The 19,154-nt window shown below is 50.1% G+C and overlaps 2 protein-coding genes and 1 pseudogene across 2 annotated transcripts; all 3 read left to right on the top strand.

Moving 5' to 3' along the window:
- The window catches only part of LOC134432884 (zinc finger protein 850-like), a 363,249-nt pseudogene extending 356,983 nt beyond the window's left edge, over positions 1 to 6,266 (top strand).
- Positions 6,267 to 17,046: 10,780 nt separating this feature from the next.
- Positions 17,047 to 17,292, top strand: LOC134432818 (olfactory receptor 14I1-like; the record flags this gene model as incomplete). The annotated part of the gene is made up of 1 exon (XM_063181731.1): positions 17,047 to 17,292. A coding segment is annotated over exon 1 (246 nt), but the record flags the coding sequence as incomplete, so codon positions are not given.
- Positions 17,293 to 17,391: 99 nt separating this feature from the next.
- Positions 17,392 to 17,910, top strand: LOC134432812 (olfactory receptor 14J1-like; the record flags this gene model as incomplete). The annotated part of the gene is made up of 1 exon (XM_063181725.1): positions 17,392 to 17,910. A coding segment is annotated over exon 1 (519 nt), but the record flags the coding sequence as incomplete, so codon positions are not given.
- Between the last annotated feature and the right edge of the window lie 1,244 nt (positions 17,911 to 19,154).

Raw genomic sequence — 19,154 nt, 5'->3', positions numbered from 1 at the left:
AGCTTGGACTCCTTCATAGGCAGCCAAGATCTCCTTCTCTGTGGGAGTGTAGTTGGCTTCAGAACCTCTGTAGCTAAGACTCCAAAATCCCAGTGGTCAACCTCGAGTCTCCCCAGGCACCTTCTGCCAAAGGCTCCAGGACAAGCCATTCTTCCCGTCTGCAGAGTAGAGCACGTTCTTTACCTCTGGTCCTGTCCTGACTGTGCCAAGGGCTACTGCATGAGCAATCTCCTGCTTAATCTGGACAAAGGCTTGTTGCTGCTCAGGGCCCCACTGGAAATTGTTCTTCTTGTGGGTGACCAGGTAAAGAGGGCTCACGATCTCACTACTCAGGAATGTGCATTCTCCAAAAGCCTATGGCACCTAGGAAAGCTTGTGTCTCCTTCTTATTGGTGGGTGGAGACATTGCTGTGATCTTGTTGATGACGTCTGTAGGAATGTGTCACTGTCCATCTTGCCACTTCACTCCCAGGAACTGAATCTCACGAGCTGGTCCCTCTACTTTAGTCTTTTTGATGGCAAAACCAGCTCTCAGGAGGATTTGGATGATTTTTTTCTCCTTTCTCAAATATTTCTCATTTCTCAAACATCTGCGGTTGTGTTCCCCCACACAATGATGTCCTCAATGCACTGCAGGTGTTCTGGAGTCTCACCCTTTTCCAGTGCAGTCTGGATCAGTCCATGGCAGATGGTGGGGCTGCGCTTCCACCCCTGGGGCAGTCGGTTCCAGGTGTACTGCACGCCCCTCCAGGTGAAAGCAAACTGAGGCCTGCATTCTGCTGCCAGAGGAATGGAGAAAAATGCATTGGCAATGTCAATGATGGTGAACCACTTTGCTGCCTTGGACTCCAGCTTGTACTGGCGTTCCAGCATGTCCAGCACAGCAGCACTCAGCAGTGTAGTCACTTCATTAAGCCACGATAGTCCACAGTCAATCTCCATTCTCTGTCAGACTTGTGCACAGTCCAGATGAGGGTGAGTGAGTCTTGCTGATCACCCCTCGGCTCTCCAGCTCATGGATCATTTTGTGGATGGGAATCACAGCATCTCGAGTTGTCTGATACTGCTGACAGTGCACTGTAGAGGTGGCAACTGGCCCTTGTTGCTCTTCCACCTTCAGGAGTCCTACTGCAGATGGGCTTTCTGATAGTCCAGGCAAAATGTTCAACTGCTTAATGTCTTCGGCCTCTACAGCAGCTATGCCAAAAGCCCATCTGAGTTCTTTCGGGTCTTTGAAATACCCACTGCGAAGTACTCCATGCCCAAAATACATGGGGCCTCTGGCCCACTCACAATAGGATGTTTCTTCCACTCATTCCCAGTCAGGCTCACATCAGCTTCCACCAAAGTGAAATCCTGGGATCCCCCTGTCACATCAGCAATAGAAACAGACTCTGTCCCCACATGTCTCAATGGGATTAATGTACACTGAGCACCAGTATCAACCAAAGCTTTATACTCTTGTGGTTCCGATGTGCCAGGCCACCGAATCCACACAGACCAGAAAACAAGATTTTCCCCAGCCTCTACCTGGCTAGAGGCAGGGCCCCTCTAAGCCTGGTTATCCTTCTTTCACTGGACATATGTCTTGGATGTGCCTTCAAGGGGATCAGACATGTCATCATCATCATACCCGGCAGTTCGGCTATGGGCAACTGGAGCTGTTTTCCTTCTCGTGGCTTCCTTCAATTCATGCACCCGTCGTGCCAGAACAGCAGTAGGTTTTCCATCCCACCTTCTCATGTTTTCCCCACAATCACACAGGTAGAACCACAGCTCAGCTCATGGGGTGTACCTTCTCTCTCCATCTGGGAAATATCTGCCTTGGATACCAGAACCTCTGACCTGTACTGCTGAGATTTGGAGAAGGTCTTCTTTAATCTCCTCTCTGAGCTTCTTATGATTCTTCTCTATCTTATCCTCTAATTTCTGCAGACGTGTTTCTACCGCTCTGATTCTGGCATGTGTCGGGCCATGTACAGCATCTGCATATGCTCGGAGCTTCCTTGCCATGTCAAGCACAGTCTCATCCCTCTCATCCCTCTTCATGATGGCTGAAGCAGAAGCATATTCATGTGGCCCAAGTCGTACGAGTTTTCGCCACATCACAGACGTGCATGGTACCAAGTCTGGGTTCCTAGTTGTTACATCATCTGAGAAGACAATCTCTGCCACTGCCATTTCTCTCAGGTGTTGGATCCCTTGCTCTATGGTCTTCCACTGGATTTGCTGCATATAGAGATCATCTGCACACAGGTATCTTTGTGCAACACTTTCCAAGACCCCTGCCCAGAGGCTGTGAGCGTTAGCCCGCCTCATCATTCCTTGGTCAATAACAGGATCATGTAACAGGGATCCCAAATGCCTTGCTTCAGTGCCATCCAGAATTGTAGCCTCTCCTGCAACATCCCAGAGACGGACTAACTAGGGTGTAAAGTCTTGGTGTTTCGCAGGTCCCAGTCTGGAGCAGGCCCAACTAATTATGGATTCATCAGGTCGTTGAGTGTAATCCTTCCTTAGGCCATGAAGGTCCTTCAGGGAAAAGGACTCAATATTGGCTTCTGATCTTACATCTGCTGCTTTGACTACTGATTTTATGTCAGGAGGCATTGAGGGTCCTTCTCCTTCACCATCACCATCACCATCATCATCATCATCATCATCATCATCCACTGGTCAATTGGTCTTGTCCGTGCACTTTCCACTTCTAGTGCTGGTAGCCACAGCCATTGGTTGAGGCTTATTGTCTGGTTTAGCTGCTGGCTTAGGCTCACTGTCTGGTTTGGCTGCTGGCTTCGAGCCTGGGCTGTTGGCTGCAGCCTGAGTCACTGGGATAGCTGCTGATTTATCTCCCTGCCCCCCTGCCTCTGTCTGCTGCCCGACAGTATCTAGCAGTGTGCAATAAGCATAGGCCAGGGCCCAGCTCACTGCAATGATCTTCCTCTCCTTAGGCTCATCCTGGTACTTCTCTTTCAGATATTTCCCCACCTCAGCTGTGTTCTGAATTTGTTCAAGGGGAAAATCCCAGACTATAGGGTCAGAGAATTCCTTCAGGATTTGGCCCATATCCTCCCATTTTCCACACCATTTAGGATTTTCCACACTGGGGTCTACTTCTGAGTCAGGGGTCTCATCAGCCCGTCTAGAAATCTCAGCCCTCATTCTAGAGAAGCAGCAGGCTGTATAGAGGAAGGTTACCAAATTGAATTCCAGAAAGATGGTTTCTTTAACATTGAGGGGAAACTGAATATCCTTCACTAGTGATGCAACTGATTCCTAGGAGAAGGAAAGCAGAGGCTGAAAAACCTCATTCCCTCCTGCTCCTCCTGCAACAAACTGGATGCATAACCACAGCCATGAACCATTCATACCTGGAGCAGACCCTAGCATGTTTATAAACTTCTTGCACATCATTGCCACCAAGCCCAGCAGGATAGCTACTCTGGTCACTGCCCCTCTGCTGTAAAAACTACGTATTAGGGACAATACTAAAGCTATTTCTGGATAAGAAAATAAACCTAGGGACCAGAGAGGTATCAAAATCTCTAAAAACCCTAGGGACCAGAAATGCATGCAAACCTTCACCCCAATAGACATTATGAATTCAAAAAGCATGGCTATTAGCTGATTTAAATGAACACAGATTAATAGCAACAAAAATGCAGTCAAAACAGGGTTTTTCCACTCTCTCGAGCCCCCAGGATGGGCGCCAATATTTGTCCTGGTTTAGGGCAAATTTGTTAAAGAATCTGCAAAGGAGGGCCCCTCCAGAAAGCAAACCCACACGGCCCCTCCCCCCAACTGCTTTGGGAGGAATTCCTAGGAGAGAGGTAGAAAGAACCTGTTTATTGACAGGCACAGCACCTCCCAGCACAAAAAATGAACAATACCCGATGACACCACTCTGAGAAAGATGACAAAATCAGAAAGTCTCTTTCGGAGGTGGTTGCTCTGCTCTCAGTCACTCCGGCGCTGGGGCAGCTGCTGCAGCCAAACGGTGCCAACCCTCGGTGTTCCCAGGCCCCAGTCCGGAGCAGGTTCGAGATGGTCGAAGAAAAGGAGAAGAGAAAGAGTCCAGGAAGGAATTTGGACTGTTTAGCTAAACTAGCTAATAAGCAGAGGCCAAAGCAGAGCAGAAGCGAGAGCAGAAAGAGAGCAAGCAAAGCAGCAAGCCGAAAGCAAGAAGCAAAAAACAGCCCTATGTACTGCCTGTCTCTGTGTCCCTGATAGGAGAAACCAAAAAAAAAACCTTCCACTCTTCAAAGCTGGTCTTAAAGGCACAGAACAGATGAATGGGGATACAAGCATCATAATGTCACCCCAGGACAAGCTGTCACAAGGTGACAGGACAAGGACGGACAAAGAGAAAAATTATTCTCACATTTGACAAAGGCCCCCAGCCTGTGAAAAAGCAAAGGAGGAAGATCAAGGCAGTGAGAGGGACAGAGCACTCCCCTGACGTGGGTGCAAGTGTGACATTGTCCCCTGTGTATGTGGCCTTCCCAGGGTGGAGGTTTACACCTGAGCCAGTTTGGGTAAGGGGGGTGGTGTTCACCCCCTGAGCAGCGATTACCCCACTCCTTCAGGTTGAAATATAAGATGTAACCAAATGCATGTTTTCAATCCCCATCTTCATCAACTGCTATAAACAGGTGGGGCAGTGTTCTTTATCTCTTCCATGACTCACCCCTGATAACGCCCTCCAAGGGAGATATCTTCTGTGAATGGGCCATTGAATGTCACTGCAGGACTGATAAAATTCCATCATCCCATTGTGGGAGGCTCCACCCAGGGGGAGGATCCAAGCATTCCTACCTGGATATAAGCTGAGGCTTGAAGCACCAGGAGCACCTTGCCTACTGGATTCCCAGAGGACAAGAGCTCCACAACCACCACTGGACCTTGAGAGAAAGACCAGACCCTTCTGCAGGATCTGCTTTGACAGAATCACCTTGATCACTCCAACAGGACTGCCGGCACCATATGATGGGACTGCTACCACCACCGTGACCAACAGGGTGTCAGGTTATATCCTGACTCTGTCAGTTTAAGGCAGTGTTTCTGTATCATTGTCTTGATCTAAATTTTTTTATTAAATTGTAATTCTGGTTTAGACCCTCCCCAGGTTTGCCTTACAACTAGTACAAAAAACAGTGTGCTCATCCCTTGTTTTCCTCCCTAAACAGGATTTCCCATCCCCAAACCTTTGCCAGATGGAGGAGGAGGATGCGAGGAACAGGAAGGAGCCCTGGGATACCCAGGCAGGTGAGGAGGAATTCAGTGCCCCTTTCCCTCTCTCTCCTGCTCCATCTCCCAGCCCAGCACAGCCTCCAGCTGCAGGACAACCCTGCTGCCAATGCCGTCCTCCCAGGGATGCACTGGGGGAATCTCCTTCCCCTTCCCTCTGGCACGGAGGCAAATCCCATTGTCTCCTTGTCCTTCCTCCCCCAGACAAGGAAGTGGGGGTGGAGACTAGGCAGGACAAATCCCCATGGCAGAACCTCAAGGAAGAGGCCATTTTGAGTGACTCCAGGGAACCGGAATCCAACAGGGAAGAAAAGCCAAAGAGATCCTGCATGAGGGTGGGCTCCAAACCCAGCACAGGATGCTCTTAGGAGGAAAGACCCACCCTGAGCCAGGAAGGTGGAGAGATCTTCAGCCAGAGCTCGAAGCTGGTGGTCCATGAGCAGCTTCATCATGGGGAGAAGCCCCACAAGTGCTTGGAGTGTGGGAAGAGCTTCAGGCAGAGCAGCACCCTGATCAGCCACCAGATGATCCACACCAGAGGATGGCCCTATGAGTGTGGGGAATGTGGGAAGGCCTTCAGCTACCAATCCATCCTCGTCATCCATCAACCCATCCACACCAGGAACAGGACCCATGAATGTCCCAAGTGTCAGAAGAGGTTTCCGACCAGCTCCAATCTCCTCCTGCACCAGCGGATTCACACCCAGCAGAGGCCCTTCCACTGCCCCGACTGCAGGATGGGCTTCAAGCACAAATCCCACCTTGTCAGACACTGGCGCATCCACACTGGGGAGAGGCCCTATGAGTGTCGGGAATGTGGGATGAGCTTTAGCCAGAGCTCCAACCTTATCTACCACCAGAGGACCCACAGCAGGGAACGTCCCTAAGAGTGTGGGTAATGTTGGTAGAGCTTCAGGCAGAAGTCCCACTTGATCTGCCTCATAAGGATCTACACTGGGGAGAAGCCCTACCAGTGTCCCCAGTGTGGGAAGAGCTTCACCATGAGCTCTCACTTGACCAGACACCTATGGACGCACTGGTAAGGGAAGCCCTGCAAATGCCCCAATTGCAGGAAGAGCTTTGTGCACCGCTCCAGCTCCATCCCCCATGGGAGGATCCACGTCAGGCAGAGCCCTGGTGACCTACATTCCCTGTGATTTGCACTGGGAGGACACCTGGCTGGTTATCCTTTTGGTTTGGCCCCTGGCCAAATTTTCTTCTGATTTTTCTTTATCACTTAAAAACACCTGAAATAGGACTAAAATGAAAGATATTGATCAAAGACATCTTAAGTTCCATCAGTTAACAGTTACTTGAGCAGGAATTTATTGTTTTGGGGCATATTCTGGAAGATTTGTGGGTTCTTGGGGGATTTCAGGAAGTGTTCTCCATATCTTTGCACTCCAAAAGTCAAGATGGATTGATCTGTCACCTCAAAACGACTGAGTCCTACGGAAAACACCACAATCTTACCCCAAAGGGCTCAATCCAACTTCAAATTGCCTTGTTCCCACCTCAAAAAAACTCTGTCCCATGCCAAATTTACTCAGTTCCATAGCCTCCAGGATGAGATGGGGTTGGAAGGAGATTGGGAGAAGTGGCATACAAATTTGAGGGTGTGGGATCAGGAGTGTAGGTCTGGGTGTGTGTGATCTATTTTGATAGTAAATAAAACTTCCAGAATTATTGATTTCTGTCCCAATCCTTTTCCATCAATTCCGGTTTGTTTTTCAGAATGCCACCTTCTCAGCTGATTGTGTTTGTGCACTCCTTTCTCTCTTGCCTTTCTTTCCATGCTCTGTTTCTCTCTCAGTGTCTTCCTTGACCAAGGGCAGCTCCCACAAAAGACCCTGTCCTGAGTTAATTTCCAATCCACGAGCTACAACAACCATGGGAGAAGTTATGAAGGCTGGCAGTGAAATATCACTGTAGGATCTTACTCCACTTGGCTTTCAGCCCTTTCTTGAGAGCTTTGTCTTCAAGGGCAGGAAAATATTTTCCTGGCTGGTAACTGGAATTCCATCCCCTGGCAGTGTGTGCCGTGGATCCTGGGCATTCCTGAGGCTCCCAGGGTGCTGCTCCTGCCGTGCCTCCCAAGGAGCTGTGCAGAGCCAGGGCACAAGGTCCAGCAGCTCTGTTGGTTCTGCAGTGCCACAACAGCCCCTGGTTCCATGAGTTTCCCTACTGCCAAATGCGGTTCCTTGGTTCCCATGGATGTGTCACCATGGATATTTGGTGTCATGAAGTTCTTCAGTGTCACAATGGCCTCCCTCGCTCCATGAGCTTCTGCAGTGTCACAATGGACTCCTTGGATTGGGCACTGTAACCATGGACCATTGGCTCCATTCAGCCCCACTGGGTCACCATGGACTCCTTGGTTCCAGGAGGTTCTGGGGGTGTCTCCATGGTCTCCTTGGATCCACAGTGTCACAATGGACCACTGGATCCACGTGGCCCTGCTGTGTCACCATGGCCCCTTGGTTCCATGGGACTCGAGTGTCACAATTGATTCCTTGCTTCCACATCACCCCCTCACTGCAAAAAAGGGGCTCTTCGTTCCTTGAGGAACACAAAAGTTTTGTAGAAACAAGGAAAAATCCCACTTAATACACCTGGAAATATATGTTTGCATTCAAGAGAGATGTTAACGGTGAGGATGGCACCAGCAGCTTCTATCTGCAACAGAGATCCAGGGAAAGGACAGGGACAGAGAATTCAGCTGGGAGACTCAGAGAATTTTGCTCCCAGAGATCATTTCTGCTCACACTGTCCCTTGGAGAAAGGTGACACAATTCCAGGCAGCCTGGACTGAGCAGGTGGTTCCTGAGTGGGGTTTGTTGTTTAGGAAACCTGCTCAGGCTTTTCCATTCTTTCCTTCCCAAAAGGAAAACTTCTCCTGGGCCTGTGTGGAGGTAGAGCCCTGAGGAGAGCAGGTGGGACATGGTGCAATGGGCTGGACATGGAGCTGCAGAGCTCAGGGGACAAGGTTCTGCTGCAGGGCACAGGGATGCCAGTGCCAGGTGGGCCATGTCAGACATGGTGAGGCTGGGGGTGAGGAGCAGCTTGTCCAAACAGGGTCAGCCCTCAAGGGGCTCATTCTTCTCTGGGCCCAGACCTCCTAAGGAGACATTCAGCATTAGGATCACCTGGAGAATACTTCTCTCAGCTCTTCTCTGATCTGGAAAATAATAAATACTCACTTGATTAAAGAAAAAAAGTATGTGGTGCATTTTGAAATCTTCCTCCTTAGCAGAACTCCAAACTGACTCCAATCAGCTGCACAAACCCTGGAGACGGAAGGAAGGAAGGAAGGAAGGAAGGAAGGAAGGAAGGAAGGAAGGAAGGAAGGAAGGAAGGAAGGAAGGAAGGAAGGAAGGAAGGAAGGAAGGAAGGAAGGAAGGAAGGAAGGAAGGAAGGAAGGAAGGAAGGAAGGAAGGAAGGAAGGAAGGAAGGAAGGAAGGAAGGAAGGAAGGAAGGAAGGAAGGAAGGAAGGAAGGAAGGAAGGAAGGAAGGAAGGAAGGAAGGAAGGAAGGAAGGAAGGAAGGAAGGAAGGAAGGAAGGAAGGAAGGAAGGAAGGAAGGAAGGAAGGAAGGAAGGAAGGAAGGAAGGAAGGAAGGAAGGAAGGAAGGAAGGGAAGGAAAAGAGCTCCTGAGGGCTTTCTGTATTTTGATGATCGTCACAGTGGATTTGGGGTTGAGTCCAGGACCCTCAGGCACTGAGAGAAGGCTGAAGAAGCTGCTCAAGGAGTCAGAAGCAAAACTCCAATTGCCTTGGAGCATTGCTGGGCCCCACTGAGGGCAGGGAGTGCCAAAGGCTCCCCAGGGACTGCTGAGAGCAGATCCTTGAGGCCAGGATTGCAGGGAGTCAAAGGCTCTGAGCAGGGAACTGCAATGCTGAGCAAGACCTGGGCTGGCTGGGGAAAGCAGAAAGGCCAAGCCCTGAGCCCAGCCTGGGCCAGCAGGGCCTGTCCCTCATGAGTGGCTTGGGGCTGTTTATGGGGCAGGGGGATGTGAGGAGCAGCAAGGATGAATGTCATAAAACTATGTGACACTCCAGATCCTTATGGAACCAAGGGACCAGTGGGACACTGTGGGAAGTTGTGGAACCAAGGGGATCATTGTGGCATTGTTGGGGCCCGTGGAACCAAGGGGCCAGTGTGACACTGTGGGGCCTATTGGGAACAAGAGGCCATTGTCAGCCTACAAGGCTGGAACGCCCCAGAACACTGAAATGCTGGGGGTAACCAAAGGTTCCTTGATTTGTGTTTGGTGCACAGGAGAAACACCAACCAGATATTGTCAACATGGGCAGATGCAAAGAATATTATTGGTAGGAAGGGACCCACAAGAATCATCAAGTCCACCTCTTTAGTGAATGGCCCACACAGGGATTGAACCCACAGCCTCGGTGATACCAGCATCATGCAAAAACCAGCTGAGCTAAGATGACCAAATGACACAAAATTTTACTGGCAAAATATCGACAGTCAAGGAACTTGGGCAAAGGGTTTATTACAACATCCACTTCAACATAAAACTCTTATCAAAGCATTAACTACATTAACTTAGCCCATTTAACCAAAAGACCTTCAACCCTTAAGATGTTTAGTTACCCAAAATGTTCCAGGTAAGTAGGATTAGAAGGAGAACAACTAGAGAACATCAGAAAGACAGAAGATCCATAGAAAGACACACACATAGGTACCAACTACTCAGATTCCAGCTACACCAACAGAGGAACCCCAGGAGAAACTGGGATGCACGCCAGGGGCTGGCCTTGTGCTCTGGCTTTTAACCTCGCGGGGCCTTCATGGGCCCACCCCTGGGGTGGGACTGCCAGTTGCTTGTCCAATCAGGTTTAGGGTAGGCACCGGCTGGTAGTGTGTGATTGATTGACAGCTCAGCCAATCAGAGTGGGGTTGGCACAGCATCTGCTATGTGATTGACAGCTCTGCCAGGTCAGGGCTGTTGGTGGGGTTCTGTCCCACCACAAACCAAGGCCTGACCCAGCCCTGGCCCCACATGGGTGTTCCGAGCATCCGAAGGTGTCTTGGGACATTGATCTCATCTAGCCTCTGACAGCGACCACGGTGGCACTACGGAACCTCATGGGTCAGTTGTGACAATGCAGATCCAAGGACACCATGGTGACACTACAGAACCTCAAAGAATCAAGGGTACTGTTGTGCAACTCAGGGGGCCCTGTGGAAGGAAGGGTCAATAATGAAACTGTGGGACCAATATATCAAAGGAACCATTGTGACACAGCGGGGCTACATGGAGACAATGGACCCTTGTGACTCTGTTGGGGCTCATGAAACAAAGACGCCATTGTGACATTGCGAGACCTCATGGAATAATGAGACCATTGTGACAGTATGGGGATCCATGAAATCAAAAGAACATGGAACAAGTCTGCCTGGTTTGGCCTCCTGGAGGCTGTCTGACAGGTCCCACTGAATTTGACATGTCAAGGGCCAATTCCCATCTGACTGCGAAGCACTGGGGCTCTGTTCTTTCCTTCCTGTGGGAAAGAACTGCCTTTCTTGTCCAGGCGCCTTCACCAAAATTGGGATTCCATGTTTAAAATTCTCTATATCCAAGGGTTACTCCCAGACAAAATCTGCCCATACAGTCAAACCTGGCTAGACTTGGCCTCTGGTGACTGCCTCTCATCTGCCCCTGCACCACTGGGACTCACTTGTTTCCTTCCTATGGAGATTTTTGATTGTTGTGACACTGTAGAGGATTGTGGAACCAATGGGCCATGGTGACACTGCAGGCCCTTGTGCACCCTGTTCCACTGTAGGAACTTGTGGAACCAAGGGGAACATTTTGATCCTGCAGGGTACCATGGATCCAAGGGGCCACTGTGACACTGTGGGGCCTTGTGGAACCAAGGGCATAATTGTGGCTCTGTTGAGCTGCATGGTCCCAAGGGGCCAGTGTGAAGCCGTGAGGCTTTGTGGAACCAAAAGACAATTGTAGCATTTTAGGGCCTCATGGAGTCAAAGGGCCATTGTGATCCTGCAGGGCACCATGGATCCATGGGGAACATTGTGGCATTGCAAGGCCCATTGGAATCATGGAGACCATTGTGACCCTGCAGGGCCTCATGGAAGGATGGGCCATTGTGACACTTTGGGAACTTGTGGAACCAAGGGAATCATTGTTGCACTACTGGGCCCCAATGGAACCAAGGGGCCATTGGACACAGCGAGCCTTCATGGAACCAATAGACCATTAACATACTGGTCACTATATTGTTGCTTCGCCTTTATCTCAGGTCTTTGAATCCCAACCCTTGTACTGTGCTTGACTTCTTTTGGGCAACTCCATTGATCCTGCTTGTAGGATCCCTGGGGGCTAGGACGGTTGGGACGGACAGAGACGAGATATCTGAAGCCAGGTCTTGGAACTTGTGGTTTATTGCAAAGGGTGTGGGTGCAGGGGCCTTGTTTGGAGCTGCCAGCCCCAGCTCGGAGCAGGCCTGAAGGAGGAGCTCGAAAGAGACACCCAAAATGGATGCCCAAAAGAGGAGGGGACTTCCCAATACTATACAATAAATCTTCTACTGTGCTGCATATTCTAATTTTCACTAACCAATCTAGTACAAGATACAAATCTTATAGCATTTATATACAGCCTATAAGAATGATTACATTACCATACTGTGCTACATTTTAAACCCTAAAAACTACTCTTTAGACTCCTTCTGCCAAGCTAGTAGGGTCTGCTCTGACCCTTGGACCTGTCTGCAAGCAGAGGGTATTGTTTCATCAAAGGAAGATTACTTTCAGCTGGCCATACCATTCTTTTCCAGTTGTTCAGTAACTAAGGCTTGGTGTCTCAAAGCTTGATTTCATTTTAATCTCACTTATAGTTTCCATATTCTCAAAATCTTTTGCCAGGCAATCATATTTATAAGGCTTTCCTGTCTCATCTTCCCCAGCATCTGCTTCTTTTCGTTTTCACCACCCTTGCCCTGAAGCTGGGGAACCAGAAAGGTTTGTCACAGCCAACCTCATTGCGACCTTTGCCGCCCAGAGACCCTGACATTTAGTCTCGTCAGAGTGGTTAGCTGATGGATAGACCAGTGCTCCCCAGGATTTTGGATTGTGTCAGGCTGGCAGATTCATCATTGTTTTAAGGGATCTCGGCCAGGTTCCCAGGGACAACGACAGTTTGACCTGTGTAGGATTGCAGGTGGGTTTAGGGAAACACAGGGCAATTATTGCCCATTTTGCCACTGTGTTTTTACAATATGCACCCACGTCCCATTATTGATTTGGGGTGTTCCAGTGGCTGTTCCACCTAAGGTGGAGAAAGAGAAAAATGGGCAGCCGAATCTCCAAAGTAGAAAGGTGCATATATGGATGCTCTAAGTTAATTCTCACTGATCATGACCAAATATCTTCAAAGAACAAATAAAAATCAATTGTGAAGTGGATCATTAAAAATTTTCCAGATGCCCCTGAGCCTGACTGTCCTCCCTCCATATTGGCTCCTCCAATTCCTGCTACCACAACCTTCTCTTCCACCCTGAATGAACCTCCAGACTCCACCCCCAGAACTGCAGGTCACGCCCCCACTCTCAATCATTCCACCTTCAGCCTGGGCCATGCCTCCAGAATGCCAGCCTGTGGAAGGGGCTAGCAGCGGGCCTGTTAGCTAAAGGAGCGAGAAGTAAGAAGAAGAAGAAGCTGATAAGGAGCTTTCTCCAAGGCCGTAACCAAGGAGATTGAGAGAAGGAAGATAAGAGCATTCTTCAGCTGGATGAAGCATTTTTAGAAAGTTAGGTGGAGTCAGAGTAACTTTTCACCAATGGCATGGTATTGAATTATTGTGGCCAATAGCTAAGGTAGAGGAAGGGTAAACAACTGAAAAGTGTATAAAAGATCAGCCATTTTCATTAATAAACTGTTGCCAAGTGTTACTAACTGAGACTGCTTGTGGTCTCTGCTTTATGTCGTGACCGCCTCGACTGCGACACCAGCCCAGGGGTATACCATCCTAAATCAAGACCCTTCCTCCTCAACACCTGAAAAAATGGCAGTGCCTTTTGCCTCACCCTCCAGCAACAATATAACCCCATGGTCACAGATACTAAACCCAACTGTCACACTATTTCTAATCCAAATGTTTCTCCTCCAAGTTATTCTTCCTCCTTAAAAAACAGTTTGGATTCCCCAGAGCCACCTTGCCCCTCAACCCCAGAAGATCCCCAGGAAAGGATCCAGAAAGAAGCAGTAAAGGAAGGAGACTGGCAAATAGTCTCAAAACTCCTCATTGCCCCGGTATGTTATGAAAGAAGGGGGCAGAATCCCAGGTATCAGCCATTGGTTTACAGGGAAATCAAGGATCTGTGTAGGGCAAATAAAGACCATAGGAAGGACTTACCTTGTTTTAATGGACTAATGAGGGCCATGTTTACAGCACATGTCTCAACATCATATGATTTAAAATATATTATGACCATGTTGTTGTCACCTACAGAATACACCCTTTGGGAAGGGGGATGGAAGTGTTTACTAAATCAATTAATAGCAGACTATGCTAATAATGAGGCAAGGGCAGAATTGACAAACAATCATCCAGCTGGAGAAGGACAACACAGCCTACCAGATGATCAAGCAGCAGGTGTCCTGAGAGAAGTATTGGATGATATCAAAGAGATGGCTTTGCAAGCTTTAATCCAGGTATCAGATGGTAGCACCCCCAATGTGGACTGCCTTGGGTGGCTGCAGCTAAAGCTTTAGGACAATCAGACCATCCTGGGTGCCTGTTAAGTAAGCAAATCAATGCTACCTCCCTCACACTGAGTGGCCTGCTCTCAGACATAGAGTCCATCAGACATGCCACCTTGCAGAACAGCGATAGAGTTTTTACTTTGGGCACAGGGGCATGGCTGTGTAGACTCTGAAGGCATGTGTTGCATGAACCTCTCCATCCAGAGCGAGTCAATCCACAGGAGCATTCAGGTACTGAAGGAAGGATTGAAGAAGCTTCAAGTGGAAAAAAAATATTGGTTCAATAAACTCTTCCAATCCTGAGGACTAAAGGGTTGGATGATGTCTAGCTAAAACAGGACTATTAATTCTCTTAGTGGTTGTTGTTGTGTTGTTAATTGTCCCATGTTTGTTTGGATGCTTTTAGAAAGTCTTACAAAATTATTTCAGTTCCATCTTTGTTGTACAAGAGAAAAGGGGGAAGATACCCAACCCTGGATCCTCATGGACTCCTTGGAGGAGAGAACTGGAGGACAGGATGGCACAAAAACCTCTCAGACACTCAATTTTGGAAGGAAATTCCTTAAAAGTCCCTAAAAGTATCCTTAAATCCATAAAGTACCTTAAAAACCTTGAGTATCTCAAAGTGCTAATGAGCCCTACTGAGTGTCAGTGCAAAGCTCTCAAGGGACTTGTTAAACCAGATAATTGGGGCCATGATTGTAAAACCTCTCACACAGTGTGTATCAAAAGGGAAACACCAAGTACCTTAAAATAACTGAAGTACCTTGAAGTATTAATGCATCCCACTGAGTGTTGTTACTGACAAAGCCTCTCCAGGGACTAAGTACAGCAGATAATTGGAGGCCAGGATAGCAGAGACATCTCAGAGACTCAAGGCAAAAGCCAAACCCAAAGTCCTTTCAAAATCCTGCAGTCCCTGGGAACATTCAGGAGCCCCCAGGGCCATTGCTGAGCAAGGCTCCCCAGGGACTCCTTCCAGCAGATCCTTGAGGTCACTGGGATGTGGGCTAGGGGTGGATGCTGAGGGCAGGACAAGGGGCTGACAGTGCCCAGCCTGGCTGGGGCTGTGCCAGGAGGCCCCAGGGCCTCAGGACAAGGGGTCTCTTCCCAGGCCTTGGTGGCACAGACACTGCTGTGCCCCAAGGCACCAAGACTTGGCTTCTCTTCGTCCCCACCTGTCATCACTGCCTCCAGTTCTCTGCTCTGCCTGGGGCCTGGGGACACTTTCTCAGTCGTGTTTCTCAGTGGGACCCATTGAAAGTCCAAGAAATTTTGGAGTTGGATTCTGACTTGGAGTTCTGGAGAGGTTTCTTCAGCTCCCTCTCAGGGACTGATGGTCAGAGCCTGAGCACAAAGCCCCAGAGGCTCATTAAAGGCCGTTGTGCTGTGTCTGTGCTGCTGAGCTGGGCTGGGCTCCTGGCACAGAGGCAGCTCCTGGTAACCAAGAAGAGCTTCAAAAGCACATTTCTCTTGATGAGCAGCTCTTCTGCCAGACCAGCAGGGCTGGGACACTGCCTGCAGCCATTCTGGGCACAGCACAGAGGCACAGAGAGCTTCAATCAGTCAGGGCTGGGAAGGTGCTGAGAAGTGCCTGGGGCAGAATCACTGCCAGCCCTTGGCACAGGAACCTCTGGCTGCAGCACAATGCAGCTGCAGCACCTGCAGTGAACTCCTAAAGCTGGAACATCCTACTGCCTACAGACTCTGTGAGTACAACTCTGGGTATTTCTGGTGCAGGGGAGGTGAAATGCTCGTGAAGGTCTAAAATTCTGAGGGGTTCTGATCAGTCATACAATATTTCCAAGATAAAGATTTTGGCAAAAAAAAGGACATTTCCTAATACTTTGTCCTCAGTTTCCTACGCGTGGAGAATGGCAGGGAGGAGAGATAAATATTAAAGGTTGATTATGAATTTTGACAAATTCCTGAGACATCTGAACTGTTACTTTAAGTGATCAATAAGTTCACAGAGTTTTGTGGTCTGTGAGTGCTGGCAAGGAGTGATCAGGCACAGGGAAACACCTGCAGGAGGGAAATCTCCAGGAAGCAGAGAGAAGATCAGGCAAGGAGACAAAACAACACCCAGCAATGCTGTGGCAGGGAGAGTTTAGAGATGCCCACAGGATCCCCTCCAGTGCAGCCCCTCCCTCTGAACAAGCCCCCTCCCTCCTGTGCCCCCAGCCAAGCCTCTGTCCTCAGGGCTGGGGCTCCAAGGCGTGCAGCCCTTCCTGTGCAGGCAGAGCTGCAGCAGAGCCGTGGAGCAGCTCTGCAGCCCCGGGCCCAGTTCCCTCTGCAGAGCACAGGGCTGGGAGCAGCTGACTGGCCCTGGGGGCTCTGGCAGGGGGCACAGCTGGCTCAGGGTGACGCTGTCCCCACTGCCCGGCTCTGGGCAATGCTGTCAGTGCAGCCAGGGAAGGAGCTGCATCTCCCTTCATCCAATGTCAGCATAAGGACACTTGGGAGTGTCCCTGAGATTTCAGTCCAAGCTGGGAGCTTCAATCCAGGGTGCAAATCTGTCCTAGAGCATCTCTGAGTTATAAGATTTAAGAGGAGATGCAGAGGTGTTCTGACACTGAAAATGCTTCTGGGTTGGAAAATGAGCAATATGAGGTTTTGGCTTCAAATGTGGAGCTGGGCTGTGGTGGATCCATCTGCTCTCACCAGGACCTGGTGACATTATAGGGGAATCATTGGAATGTGGCCCCCCTCCACCTGAGAAAGGTTAAAGCGCAGAGAAACTCTGAACAGGTCAGAATGTGAGACCATCTACCCGCACTTTACATTCATCACTTTGCCTCACAGAATGCACTCTGTTTCCCTGGGGGCAGCGGAAATTCTGAGGCTTTCTGATATCCAAGAACAGAGGCAGAGAAAGGGAGAAGCTTTTTAAAAGAACCCCAGAACACCAAAGAAAAACAAAAAAGAGTGTGTGTGTCTATTCCAGAGGAGGGTATATGGGAAATGGCTTTTATTTTGGTGACAGGTACCTCCTCTAAATCTTTGCTGTCCTTTCTTCATGAACAGGTCCCCATGGCCAGCGGCAGCAAATGTCCAACAGCAGCTCCATCAGCCACTTCCTCCTGCTGGCATTGGCAGACACGTGGCAGCTGCAGCTCCTGCACTTCTGCCTCTTGCTGGGCATCTCCCTGGCTGCCCTCCTGGGCAACGGCCTCATCATCAGCGCCGTAGCCTGTGACCACCACCTGCACACGCCCATGTTCTTCTTCCTGCTCAACCTGGCCCTCAGCGACCTGGGCTCCATCTGCACAACTGTCCCCAAAGCCATGCACAATTCCCTCTGGGACACCAGGGACATCTCCTACACAGGATGTGCTGCCCAAGTCTTTCTGATTTTTTTTTTTCTTGCAACAGAGATTTGTCTCCTGACCATCATGTGCTACGACCGCTACGTGTCCATCTGCAAACCCCTGCACTACGGGACCCTCCTGGGCAGCAGAGCTTGTGCCCACATGGCAGCAGCTGCCTGGGCCAGTGCCTTTCTCAATGCTTTGCTGCACACAGCCAATACATTTTCCCTGCCCCTGTGCCATGGCAATGTCCTGGGCCAGTTCTTCTGTGAAATCCCTCAGATCCTCAAACTCTCCTGCTCCAAATCCTACCTTAGGGAATTTGGGCTGCTTGCTGTTAGTGCCTGTTTATCATTTGGTTGTTTTGTGTTCATTGTTTTCTCCTATATGCAGATCTTCAGGGCTGTGCTGAGGATCCCCTCTGAGCAGGGACGGCACAAAGCCTTTTCCACCTGCCTCCCTCACCTGGCCGTGGTCTCTCTTTTCTATAGCACTGGCACGTTTGCCTACCTGAAGCCCCCCTCCATCTCCTCCCCATCCCTGGATCTGGCCCTGTCAGTTCTGTACTCAGTGGTGCCTCCAGCCCTGAACCCCCTCATCTACAGCCTGAGGAACCAGGAGCTCAAGGCTGCAGTTTGGAGACTGAGGACTGGATGGTTTCTAGAACATTAAACCTCTGGCCAGTATTTGCAAATCACTTGTAATAAAAGTAACCTTTAATACTTCTTGTTATTTTCATTTTGGAGGTTCTTTGTCCTTGTTTAAAATTTTAAATATTTTCTACAAAGTGATGTCATTGTTTGTGCCAACTTGGTGTTGCCAGTGCTGCTGCCGTGGCCCTGCCCCACTGCCCTGGTGGCCCTGGTGTTACTGTAGGGCCTGAGTGCTCTCGGGGCCGGGCACAGCCCTGGGGGTGGCAGTGCCGGGGCTGCAGCAGGGACAGGCCATGGGCACTGCTGAGGCAGCAGTGACCCCTCAGCCCAGGCCCTGGGGGCTCCAGGCTCCTTGCCCAGGCTCTCTCAAGAACACGCCCAGGCCAATGCTCAGCACAGAAAAGTCCTGTGAGCAGCCCCAGGCTGGCTGTGGGCAGGCTGGGGGCAAACAGCATGGCTGGGGCTCTGCAAGGGCCCTGGGGCAGACGGGAAGGAGCAGCAGAGCAGGGGCTGATCTATCCCCAGTGCGCTGCACAGCCCAGGGCAGCATCCCAGGGCATCCTCATGGAGCTGCCAACAACATCCCCCCTCTGCAGACCTGGCCTCTCCCCCAGCTCACACAGGTGCCCCATCCTTGCAGGCACAGACACGGCAACACTGGCTGAGGAGCCCCTGTTTGCATTGCACACAGCAGGGGGAGCACACCCATGCTGTTGGTGTGGGGACATGAACCTGAGGCAGCACAAATGCCATCAGCCCCTGGGGCCAGCAAGGGCTGTGGGGTCACCAGGGAAACCACTCAGGTTTGTTGTGGCATCTGCAGTCAGCCAGAAAGTTTGTTCCCATCAGCTGGGAGTTTCCTGTCCCACTGCAGACGCTGTTGCTCAGAGCCAGGGCTGCCTGGCAGCCACCCCCAAACTGCCCTGAGCATTTCCTTGGCTTCACTTTCCTTTACTTTCTTTACTCTTTGCTTTCTTTACTCTTCCTGCTACAAATTTCTTTGCTTTCTTTACGCTTCCTACTACACATTTCTTCTTATTTCCCACCCCTCTTCCCTGCCCTGCAAACAGCCCATCCCTGTTTGCCCTTTCCTCTCTGGCCCCACTCCCATTGCAGTTCCTAACTTGGCACCATGGGAACGTCCCTTGGGCAGCAGGATCATCCTACAAGTGCTGCAGGAATTTTCTGCAGGCT

This window comes from Melospiza melodia (genome assembly GCF_035770615.1).
Source record: "Melospiza melodia melodia isolate bMelMel2 chromosome 7 unlocalized genomic scaffold, bMelMel2.pri SUPER_7_unloc_1, whole genome shotgun sequence".
NCBI lineage: Eukaryota > Metazoa > Chordata > Aves > Passeriformes > Passerellidae > Melospiza > Melospiza melodia.
Note: the sequence above shows the minus strand (reverse complement) of the source record. Positions and strands in the feature narration are given on the sequence as shown.